The 12,998-nt window shown below is 37.0% G+C and overlaps 1 protein-coding gene across 1 annotated transcript in view; it reads left to right on the top strand.

Annotated features, from left to right (window-relative positions):
- MALRD1 (MAM and LDL receptor class A domain containing 1) overlaps positions 1 to 12,998 on the top strand; it is a 594,555-nt gene that overhangs the window by 302,246 nt on the left and 279,311 nt on the right. The window contains exons 27-28 of the mRNA XM_039478847.2: positions 7,677 to 7,922; positions 9,519 to 9,676. Coding sequence (XP_039334781.2) covers positions 7,677 to 7,922; positions 9,519 to 9,676 — 404 coding nt within the window. The remainder of the gene's footprint in view (positions 1 to 7,676; positions 7,923 to 9,518; positions 9,677 to 12,998) is intronic.

Below are 12,998 nucleotides of genomic sequence, written 5' to 3'. Positions count from 1 at the left end.
TTCGAGTATTCCTGCATTTGTCTCAGTGCTGCTTTTTTGTTTGATTGCATAGGTCTTGCCTATATTTTTAAAAAAATTATCTCCAAATATTTTGTTTTTTATTGCTATGGTTAAGTGATACTTTTTAAAAATTTTACAGATGTTCGTTGCTCTATTAATACTACAACTAATTTTTGTATGGTAATTTTGTGTTTTTCAGCTTTGCTAAGTTCACATATTGTTTTGCTTTGTTTTTGAGACGGAGTCTCACTGGCTATGTCACCCAGGCTGGAGTACAGTGGCATGATCTCAGCTCATTACAACATCTACCTCCTGAATTCAAATGATTCTAGTGCCTCAGCCTCCCGAGTACCTGGAACTACAGGGCCGCGCCACCAAACCTGGCTAATGTTTGTTTATGAGACCCAGTTTTGCCGTGTTGGTCAGTCTAGTCCTAAACTCCTGACCTCAAGTAATCTGCCCTCTTTGGCCTCCCAAAGTGCTGGGCTTACAGGCATCAGCCACTGCACGAGGCCCACGTATTAGTTTAAATAGTTATCTTTTTATAAATTCTTTAGAATTTAAAATTATGAAAGCTGTGATTTTTTAAAAAGTGTTTTTCTTCCTTTTCAAACTTTAGGCCTTTATTTTTTTGTCATTGGCCAGGATATCCCAGGTCCTATTTTTAAGGAGTACTATGAGTTTTAGACCAGGCTGGGCAACGTAGTGAGGCCCTCTCTCTACAAAAATTAAAAAAAAAAAAAAAAGCCATATGTGGTGGCATGCACCTATCATCCTAGCTACTTGGGAGGGTCACTTGAACCCAGAAGTTGGAGGCTGCAGTGAGCTCTAATGGCACTACCGCACTCCAGCCTGGGCAACCCAGCAAGACCCTGTCTCTTAAAAAGGAAAAGAAAAGAAGAAAAACAGATTTGGCATTGCTTCTGATTTTAGAGGAGAGCCTCCTTTCTCCATGGAGTATATTAGCTGTCCTTTTTTTATGTAATGTCCTTTATCAGTATGAGGAAGTTTCCTTCCATTCTCATTATTCTAAGATATTTGATCATGATTGAATATTACATTTTGTCAAATGCTCTTTTTGAATCCATGCAGAAAATGATGTGTTTTTTCACCTTTATATCTAGCTGTAGGTATTACACAAACTGATTTTCAAATCTTGGCCCAGGCTTGTAGTCTTATAATTAACCCTACTTGGTCAGAGTCTATTATCCTTTCTATATATTGCTAGATTTTAGCTAATCATAGTTTGTTGAAATGTTTGCATATATATTTCTGAAAGGAATTGTTCTGTAATTGTCTTTTTAAAGTATTTGTTCCTATAATTATATTCAATCATAGTATGTATTATGTGCATATGTATAGGCATGTATGAAACGTATTTACATAGTTGTTTTGTATTTTCTCTCATTAAAATTTCAGCATCATGGTGCTAGGGATAACTTGTTAATTGCTTTGCTTACTGTCTGGGTCATAGTCGGAGCTCAGTAAGTACTTCTTAAATAAGTGAATGGGAAAGGCAAAGGGAATTCCTACAGATATGAGTATACATAAGGTCTAATGGGCAGCTCATTCAGCTTGGTTCTGGAGTCATAAACTGAAGTATGTGTTCCAGAACAAACATAAGTGAACAATTGCATCGGTGAACTGATTATATTTAGAGGAGTTCTGTAACTCAGTTATACAATTAAGTTGAATATAGGAAAAAAGAGACAAGACAAATAATAGTTGTGTGAGAACTTAAATATAGTCATAACATAGTATATGACTAAGTTAATGGCAATATTTATATAGTTATAATATGAACACTGAGTATACATTTAAACAAAAATTGTAACAAGTCTTGGATTGTTGAGGGGAGAAAAGTATACATCTTGGGGAAAGAAACAGCCTAAGACCTATATTATTATTCCTCATAGGACAAAGATAATAGATTATACCTCAAATTGAAAAATTAGCATTATAAACATCTTATTTGGACACATACAGAAAATATCAGAAAAATGGATAAAGATGTTAAAAATGATTTGGTCCAAAGTGTACATAGAGTTAGTGTAGGATGAGACATAGATCTCTTGAAATAATATTCAGTTGTTTGTTTGTTTTTTGAGATGTAGTTTTGCTCTGTCTTGCAGGCTGGAGTGTAGTGGTGTGATCTCGGCTCACTGCAACCTCAGCTTCCTGGGTTCAAGCAATTCTTCTGCCTCAGCCTTCTGAGTAGCTGGGAGTTGAGGCGCCATGCTCAGCTAATTTTGTATTTTTGGTAGAGAAAGAGTTTCACCATGTTGGCCAGGATGGTCTCAAACTCCTGACCTCAAGTGATCTGCCTGCCTTAGCCTCCCAAAGTGCTGAGATTACAGGTGTGAGCCACCATTCCTGGCCAATATTTAATTTTTAAAACTCCATTTATGTATTACTTTAATAAAATATAAATTAAAGGCAAATTTAACAGGGTAAGAGGGGTTATGTATAATGAATACGTAAGACTGGTGTCGTTTTTAAAAGCTCAGCAGGTTTCTGAAGACTATGAGATCACTAATCAGTTAAGATATTTTTCACTACCATTATAGTCCTCATAAATAGTCTATGTGAAGATAATTAATTACATAAATATGGATATTCGTGTGAATGAAAGTTCCCTGGCCATGCTTATTCTTAAGTGGACTTTTTAAAGATGAAAAGTCTTAGAAAATGTGAATTTACCCTTTTGGGGAAAAAATAATTCATTGATGAAATTTCAGTAGACAGAGAAGAAAATTAAAAATTGATCTTATTTTTTTTCCACAATGTTTCCTCCTTGCATTTCAGCAAATGCTAAATACAAAAAAAAAAAAAAAAAAAAAAAAGGAAGGAAGGAAGGAGTAGGAAAGGGAAGAAGGGAGAGAAGGGAGAGAAGGGATGGGTCGAGGAAGGAGAAAAATGACAACATAAAACAAGAGGCAAAACATTTCTGTGTAACATTCCAAGGACGTGCTTTGTCATTGTAGGTTTCTCACGCGTTCATACTTGCTTATGTGCTGTTCTTCACTTTGGGTTGTCCTTGGATCCATAGGTTGGACATTACAGTGTTTTTCTAAAAATTATAAAGATCAATTAACCAAGAAGCGTTGACAGTTTTTAGTTTCATGGGTGGAACCCAGACTTCAGCTTGGAATCTGAAAAACTGCAATTTTCTCCTGGTTAGATTTGCAGTAGACCTACAAGAACACGCATTTATCAATTCACAACAATTTGTGACTGGTCTGTTCCTCTCTTACCCTGAATAGTGCAAAAGCAATAGAACTAAATGAGATACGCTTCTTTACTACTTAGCATAAATTATTGTTTGCACTGGGAAATTGTTTAAGCGGCTATTTGTGAGGGGACTTTAATTTTGCCATCTTTATTGCCTTCCAAAGAAAGTTCATTTAAATATGTACATACATTAGCTACTTTTTAAATGTTTTCAATGACTTAGACTGCACGTATAAATACACACTACTGTTTTTTAAATGCCTTAGTAATTTAGATTGCATGCATATTACAACAAAGTACTGATACAGAAATCCATTTTCTTGTGATATAGAACATTTTAATATTGTAGAAATTATACTGTATAATCTTGCTAGAGTATACAGTTCAGATTTCAATTCATATTAATGCTCTAACTTGTTTCTGATAAATTTAAATTTTCAGTGTAATAGTTTACATGATAAATGTTCCCATTAAAGATCTGATGGTTGGTACAAAGCCCAGTAGCACAATTACTATAGGCTGCTTTCTGCAAGGGATAACAAACCTATTTAGTTTATTTCCTGAAGTTCTATGCAAATATTTGAAGCACTTACATGATTTTATTTAGTATCACATCTTATTGTGTAAGTGATTTGAAGTATCACTTAAATGACATGCATATGGCTTAGCACATGTGCACACACACACACACACACACACACACACACACACACATATATATATACTGAACGTTTATTTAAGCAACTCAGTGTCCTGGGCAGCTCTTTACAGTCCTCACTCTTCAGGATCCACCATGGTGGTATGCATCTTCCAAGTAGCAAGGTAGATGAAGGGATAAGAAACTAGCCAGCAGATACATGCCAGTTGTCCTTTAAGAAAAGTTTCTGGAGGTCATCACAGGACCCGTGGGGTTATATAGTAGCCAGAACCTAGTAGTGTGATCTTACTGCAATTTTTTGGGAAATGGATTTCATTCTGGGCAGCCAGGTATCCATCTAAGAATTGTGAATCAGAAGCAAAGGACAGATATAGGGGGCAAACAGTCCCTACCACAGTGCAATGATAATACATTGTGGAGGAACGGTCACAAAGTAAAATGGGACACATAGTGCTATGATCCTGCACATTTTCTACAGGTAGACTGAAAACTTGGCTATAAGCTTCTTACTGACCAGTGAGGAAAGAAAATAAAGTTGTGATGTGATTGAACACTCATCACCATAACAAATAACTTGGTCAGTAGAAATACAACTTATCTTAGTTGGGAATCTGATAAAATTTTCTATTGATATACTTTCAATATTCCCCAAAATAGGTACAATAGATAATTTTAATGTTTCAGGTTTTAAAATAATGTTTTTCAATATATGCCAAAGTGAAATTTACCAATGGCGACTCTAGAGGAATGAAAAGTTAGACAGCGAATGTATACCCAGATATAAGATGGTGTAGCTTGATCTAGTGTGTTTATTATAGACAAGGGATTATTTTTCTGGTGGTGAGAGAGAGAGAGAGAGAGAGAGAGAGAGAGAGAGAGAGAGATAGTGTTGGGAGAAAACTTTAATTACAGAACAATACATTGGGGTTGAAAGTAATAGAACTTAATCTTGTTGATATACCAAAATCACCTGCAAGGCCCTGGATGAGGATGGACATCCTCCCTGTACTGCCACCTGCCATGCTCTCATTGTAAGTTGGAAGGTCTCAGGCATAACCTTGCTATCTGTATTTTTTTTTAAGTTTTCCTGATTATTTTGACACATAACTGGTTGAGAACCATTGTTATAAGATTTGAGAATTATTGTTTCCTTGTTATAAGAAGAGAGACCATTTCTTTTCTTGAAAGCCACACAACGAAACTCAACTAAAAAAAAATTAAACAAAACCAGGCTAGTCTATCCTGTAAACCATGAAGGAACTTGAATTTACAATTAAAAAGTTTCCAAAAAGAAAAATCTCCAGGTGGCCGGGGGTTGTGGCTCACACCTGTAATCCCAGCACTTTGAGAGGTCGAGGCAGGTGGATCACGAGGTCAAGAGATCTAGACGATCCTGGCCAACATGGTGAAACCTCATCTCTACTAAAAATAAAAAAATTAGTCAGGTGTTGTGGCATACACCTGTAATCCCAGCTACTTGGGAGGCCGAGGCAGGAGAATGGCTGGAACTTGGGAGGGCGGAGGTTGCAGTGAGCCAAGATCATGCCACTGCACTCCAGCCTAGTAACAGAGTGAGACTCGCTCTCAAAAAAAAAAAAAAAAAAAGAAAGAAAAAGAAAAAGCTCCAGGCTTTGATTTACCAAACATTTGAAGAAAAAATTTCTTCTTTTCTTTGCCTTGAGCTTCTTCAAATTATAACTGTCTCATATTTCATTTCCTCAGATTTCTACCCTTATTTAATCTGGGCTGATGAATCTGTGGTTAATAAGATGGTTTAGCTGTGTTGCAGTGAGTTCCTGCTTCTCTGAGGAGCCCCTTAAGAACCAGTTACATATGCAGGGGCAAAATACTGTTAACGTGGCGTGGGCTGGAGTGGGGGGTTTCAGACATCACAAATTGCTTCCCTCACACCAGCGGGGTGGATGTTCTTTGATACTGTGCACTGTTTGAACAAACAATGGAGGATAAAAACATTTGAAAGCTAAGGAGTTGAGAGTCGATACATTACTCATTTTTATTTTGAGATGGAGTCCTGCTCTGTTGCCAGGCTGAGGTTCAATGGCATGATCTCGGCTCACTGCAACCTCTGCCTCCTGGATTCAAGCAATTCCCCACCTCCCAAGTAGCTGAGATTACAGGTGTCCACCACAACATCTGGCTAAATTTTTATATTTTAGTAGAGACGAAGTTTCACCATGTTGGTCAGGCTGGTCTTGAGCTCCTGACTGCAAATGATCCAACCACCTAGGCCTCCCAAAGTGCTGATACATTATTCTAATTGACCTTAATATGCAAGCAAGGAACTCCCTCTTTGGTGAAAAGACTATTTGCACTAAGTTAATTTATCCAGAATGTATACCTTCTATATGTGGTTTTATCACCAGCAGTTTCCAGCTCCCACAAAACCTTATAACAAATATCTGAACTTCATCCCCTAACTGTGACCCACATCAACCCTCATCTGCCAGCTAACTTGCCCCCAGAGGTTCAGGGGGCCACCACCTTTGAAGTAAAGCAAGGAGTGATTTTATCAGCTCCTCTACCTGAAGAAGGGGAAGATAAGAAGAAAGAAAATGTCAGATCCTGTAGTGTCAGAGAACAAATGTGAAGTTGATAACCCAAGCTGGATTTCTGAACAACTTTTTCTATTGAAACATTGCTACCTATGACAGTTAAATTCTATTGTAATGTTGGAGTAGTATAATAATAATACTTTGAATATACATTCAAAACTATCTGATTCCAAAGCACTTTATTTCACTCATTCATTTATTTGACTAAAATTTACTAATCACACGCTAAGGGCAAGGCACCATGCTCTCTTAAATTAGCTTAACTTCTCTAGGATTTTGCTCTTTTTCTGTCTTTTGAGAGAGGGAAACTCAAGTTTATCAGATGTTGGTATCAGCTCAGTCACATTACTAATAAATATCAGCACTAGAGGTCAAACTTAGGTTTTTAAAAGCATTGCTCTTCCTCATGTTTTGTGAAGAAATCTCTACGGTTGACATTGCATTGCAGAAAATTGCTTCTAAAATTCCAAATTATACACAAACAAATATGTGTTTTAGAGAAAAACTGGTAATGGTGATGAGTGTTCAATCACATCACAACTTTATTTTCTTTCCTCATTGGTCAGTAAGAAGCTTATAGCCAAATTTTCAGTCTATCTGTAGAAAATGTGCAGGATCATAGCACTGTGTGTCCCATTTTACTTTGTGACCGTTCCTCCACAAATTTTATATACAAATAAATATGTGCTTTAGAGAAAAATAGTGTTGGTAATTATATATGCATAGCCCTGCTTCTAAGGAGTATCATACATATCATGACTCCTGAAAAATATTGGAGTGAACGGATGCTAATGGAATGTATTTCCAAATGCCACATAATACATGACCTCTTAGTGCCTTAAAGATTTTGTTTCAGGATAAAAAAATAGTAGGCCTCACATTGGCTCTCAGACATAATTTACATCCTTGAACACAGTTTATAAGGAATACTGCATTTGGGGAGATGGGGGTGGTACTTTCCTAGATCAATAAAGCAATGCTTTTCTTTAGCGTATGTGAAAATCTTCATGAGTGATCTAAAGGTTAGATCTCTGGAGCTTTTTGGGAGACAGAGAGATGGGTTTCAGGTACCTCAAATTCCTAAGAATGATACATTCCTTTATAGATTAAAATGAATCAACGCTTAATGCTTTTGACCTCACTGAATGTGTTAGGAGTGTTCCCTCATTCTTTTTTGTTTAATTTTGTTTCATTTTTCTTTTTTTTTTCTGTAGGTTTCTGCCCACTTGGCTATTGGGAATGTCGTAGTGGCAAATGCTATAGACTGGAAGAAAGATGTAACTTCATAGATGACTGTGGAGATAGTACTGATGAAAATGAGTGTGGTAGCTCCTGTACTTTTGAAAAAGGCTGGTGTGGCTGGCAAAACTCCCTGGCTGACAACTTTGATTGGGTTTTAGGGGTTGGCTCCCATCAAAGCTTAAGACCTCCCAAAGACCACACACTTGGAAATGAAAATGGTGGGTTACTAGGGTGTGGTAATTGCTTTTACATGATATTCATAATGTATATAAAAATGTCTTTTATGACAGCAGGTAGGGAGCTCTGGAGAGACCACCATGTGATATTGCGAGGCGATGAAACATTTAGTGAGTGTATTTTTTTCTTAGGGCTGTCATAAGAAAGGGCCACAGAGTGGATGACTTAGACAACAGACATTTATTGTCTCAATTTCTGCAGGCTGCAAGTCCAAGATCAAATACTGGCAGCGGTGGTGGTTCCTTCTGAGGGTCGTGAGAGAGAATCTTCTCTTCCATGTCCCCTCCTAGATTCTGATAGTTTCATTAATTCCTTGGCTTGTAGATGATGGTTTTCCCTATGTCTTCACATCATTTGCTCTATAAGCATGCCTGTTCCTAGGTCCAAATTCCCCCTTTTATTAGGAACCAGCAATGTTGGATTAGTGTCCATCCTAACAGCCTCATCACAACCTGATCATCAGCAAAAACCGTATTTCCGAAGAAGGTCACATTTATAAGTACTGGGGGTTAGAACTTTGGGATATTTTTGGGAAGGGAGGAACACAGTTCAAACCATAACAGCTTTTAGTCAAAATCTAATATTAATCGCTAATTCAGTCATTGAAGTTAGATAATATGTGCTACCATCAGACATCTTTCCTAAAGGGTACACACTTGTAATCAGTAACCCTGAATTCTGCCTCTCATATCATCATTAGCAAGTCATTTAACTTTTCAGATTCTCAAATTCCTCATCTGCCATTTTGAGATAATAGAATTTGAGTGGGGTGCCCCACAGAGATTGCAGAGATGATGTGTATGAAGGGAAAACTCTGGAGATGCCATGAAAATTTAACTATAAAGCCACATATGTTAAGGGCATTGGGCATGGCTCTTTTTTGTAGTGAGTAGCTGAGATCAAGTCTCAGCTTCCTTGGTGAAGGGATTAAGGATAGTAGTAGAATGAAGAAGGGACCCTGAGTTCCTGGATGCTGCAAAAATAGACAAAAGAATCTAAATATTGAACTTCCATAGGCCTATGAATAGAAAAAAGGCTGACCTAAAGCCAGAGAAAGGAAGACCAAAGTCTCATTCAAACACTCAGCTCTACATACATGAAATGTTTTGGATATATCAGGGTACAAGAACAAATTGAATACCTTTCTTCTCATGTTGCTTATTAAAATTTTCAGTATTCTATGTACACGCTCAACAGATGACTGAATTTTTAAAAGCACAAAGTATCACTTCTTTTTTAGATGTCATTGGTAATCTTTGCATTATCTTAAATTCACTTGATAGCTTGGGAGATCTATAAAATAATTTTTGTCACTATGTTGTTGATTTGATGGCTTAAATATCCCATCAGATCAGCTAATCTGCATACTGTGAAGCACGTGCTAAAAGCACATTGGAAATTGTTCTGTCAGTAAGCTAGAGACAAGGCTATTAGATTTTCTTTCTGTTCCAAATGAAAATACTTTTGGCAGCTCAGATTATATGAATTGTCATTAAAAACCCTAACTATAATGGAAAAGCTAAAATAATTCTGTCATTTTTTTTTTGGTCTTCTCTGAATTCTGTCCTTGTTCCTAGGGCACTTCGTGTATCTGGAGGCTACTCCAGTGGGCCTTCGGGGTGACAAAGCACACTTCAGGAGTGCCATGTGGCGAGAATCCAGTGCAGCCTGCACCATGAGCTTCTGGTATTTCATATCTACAAAGGCCACAGGGTCCATTCAGGTTCTCATCAAGGTAGGAACGTGGCCTCTAATGGCTCTGAACTTGTTTTGTTTTGTTCTAGAGACAGGGTCTCACTCTGTCACCCAAGGTGAAGTGCGGTCATGGCTTACTGCAGTCTTCAACTCATGGACTCAAGTGATCCTCCTGCCTCTGTCTCCCAGATAGCTGGGATTACAGGCACAAATCACCATGCCCGGCTAACTTTATATTCTTTGTAGACATTGAGTCTCACTATTGCCTTGGCTTGTCTCAAATTCCTCTGCTTAAGCAGTCCTCCCACTTCAACCTCCTAAAGTGCTGGGACTATATGCATTAGCCACCATACTTGGCCTCCACTCTCTAAGTGGCATGTGGCCTGGGAGAGTTTGTTACAACACTCTTGACTTAGCTAGAGAAGACCCCCTGTTTTTCAAAGGTTCCATCTACTATGGCTGAAATGATCCATGGGGTTTGGTAAGCTGGGGTGTGAGAGCCAGCTTTGACTTCAACATCACATCCTGTGATTATGACTGAATCCCAGAGACTCTTTATATAATAATAATTAGTCCAGGACACATACATTTCTTCTTTCTATTTAGTTGTTTCCTTCCCTATCCTTTTCAATAAAAGAAAATAGATTATTTGTATATCTGAAAGAAGAGCAGCTGTCCATTTTTCCTCACATATGAGCAATCATTGAGGGAACTAATAATAAACATTCTGGTTCCAAGCATACTGTGCAAAGGACTGAACTACTCAGGAGAATGATCAAGGTATGATTACATGGAACTGCTTATTAACTGTGACACAGTAATGCATTTTCTTACTGAGGATTAATTGGTGTTTCTGTCAGAGCTTTAATTTAGTATAACAAAATGACAGTGTTCAGAGAACAATATAACATAGTAAATATTAATATTAATGAGACTTGGTCAAACACCTTTACTCTTCATCGAGTTAAAACAGCAGCTGAAAGGAGATACGTGTGTGTGCATACAGGTATGTGAGTATTTTTATCAAGAATCTAGGTAGAATTCCAGGAAAGCTTACTTTAAAGCATGCTGTGGAGACCATTGCTGTTTTTTTTTTTTTGTTTGTTTGTTTTTTTTTTTTAAATCACACATGAGCTTTGGTTAAGTGCCCTGGCACTGATAGGAAATGCCTGAGCTGAATACCAAAGAGCTTATACTTATCAACAGTTTATGTCTGCAGAGTCTATGTTTTATTGGAAACCCGAATTGACTTTATAACTTAAGACTCTTCTGTAATGATGCAGAAAAGCCTGCCTAATAAAATATATGTTGTAAGAACCACCGTGAAGCATTGTTATGTTTAAAGATGGAAACTTATAGAAGTATAGAGCTGAAAATTCTCATAAGAGGACTTTGCTGGCACTCTTGGAATGTGATACTTGATTCTATGGTGTGTACCATATGAGAGATTTTGCATTGCTCTGTGGTCTTTGCTTTAATTATTTTAAAATAAATAGTATTTACATTTCAATTATCTTATAGTAAGAAACTATATTTCTAGAATGTGTAATATTAAACCATTTTGCAATATTAGTCTTTCTACCAAGTCATGGAATTCCTGTGCTTCCTGTAATTGATTCTTAGGGAAATTTAACAGCATTTTAAAAAGCCTATCTTTCTACTTCACACACACACACACACACTCTCTCTCTCTCTCTCTCTCTCACACACACACACACACTTAAAAAGTATATGCCTATATTTAATTGGTCAAGTTGATTGTGAAGAAGAGAAATGTCTCATAACATATATTCATTTTATATTCATGTAAGTTAAGGCAATCATTTCATCTTGGTGATTAATGAGATATGTATTTTCAGCCATCATTACAAAGTAGTTATCTGTCTCTCTCTATGTAAAATCATGCTAGATTTTACCTTGCTCATTAGTTTGAAAGCATCCTCGCTAGATGGTAAACCCAATAAAGGCAAGGATTCTGCCTCTGAATTCTTTCTTTCTTTACTCTTTTGTCTTTTAAAGTGTTCCAGTATCTACATGTGCTCTCTCTGGCTTAGCTCTCCCTGTCTTAAGAAGGCACCCTTCCATATTTTCCATCTTTTTCCTCCACTCTGAGTCCCATCCAATCTGGAAGACTCAGCCTTTGCAGAACTGGCCTTGGCCAAATTAGCCTAGCCTCCGTTTTCTGAATGTCTTGATGTTATAGAAGATTCCTGCTAACTGGCTGTTAATTGGATATTATTCTAGTCCATCAAACCGATTGTAAAGTCTCAGGAGCAAGGTGTTGAAGTTTTAGGCTTCAAGTGTCCCTCTCAGATCTTCAGAAAACGAACTGCTAGATGGAGAAAAAACTGGTGGCCTCCCAGAGGCTGTGGCTGGGCTGGAGCCAACCCTTATTTAGGATAACCTTTGTGAGGGAATGGCCACTGTGCATTACATGCATGACACTCAAGTCTAGCCTGAAGAAGAATCTGTCATCTCAATCTGAAACGTATACATGGAATCAGATATAAAATCATGCACGATTGAACAATAATTTACTGGTAGCATCATTTATATGGGGTAATATTGATTATAGATCAAGACAACAATGTATACATAAATATGCCATTTATAGAACACCATCATGTATGTTATTTCTTAGCACTCCCCTCCGAGTTAAATAATGGGAGCCTTGTTTTACTAAGGCATAGAGGAGTCAAAGGAAATAACTTTACCACCCTGTAGCTAAATACCCAGTCAGTGACAGGGTGGGAACATAAATCCAAGTATGTCTATGTCCAAGACTCATTTGTTTACCCCCAACCCTAAGCCTCAAGTCAGTTCAGCCACACTGAACTGACTTTAATATTGAAGTGAAGATCTTTTACCCAGATCTATACACATTGCATAGAATAACTTTTTAGAAAAAAAAATGAATCAAGGTTCTTAGAATATACGATTTTTAAATGACTTCTGTAATAAAGTAAATTCAGAGAAAGCCCAGTAAAGCAAAGCTATTGCTTTTGAGAACATTTGGTAGAAATCAGTATCATATTACCTCTTACATATTTTATACATTTTTTTTCTGTGTTTTTTGCCTTTGGTTACGTGAGAGCTACTTTTTGTTAGAGAGATGCAACTAAAATACCATTTTTGTGTCTTTAATCAAGTAATGGGTGAATAACAAGAGGATACAAAAACTGAGAAAATGATATTAATTTTTTTGTTTCCTTGAAGTTTGCTTTATTTATAAATGAGAAAAAAAAAAGCTTTAAAAGGATGTAGTTAAACTTTTTTGAAGGAAAACAGTTTTTAAAATACAGTTTGTTTTGTATGAGATCAGAGAGTTTACCAGGTAGGATAACTGATTCTCACTCTCTGCT

Source organism: Saimiri boliviensis, chromosome 8 (genome assembly GCF_048565385.1).
Source record: "Saimiri boliviensis isolate mSaiBol1 chromosome 8, mSaiBol1.pri, whole genome shotgun sequence".
NCBI lineage: Eukaryota > Metazoa > Chordata > Mammalia > Primates > Cebidae > Saimiri > Saimiri boliviensis.
The sequence above is the reverse complement of the archived record's forward strand: the minus strand, read 5'-3'. Positions and strand labels throughout refer to the sequence as shown.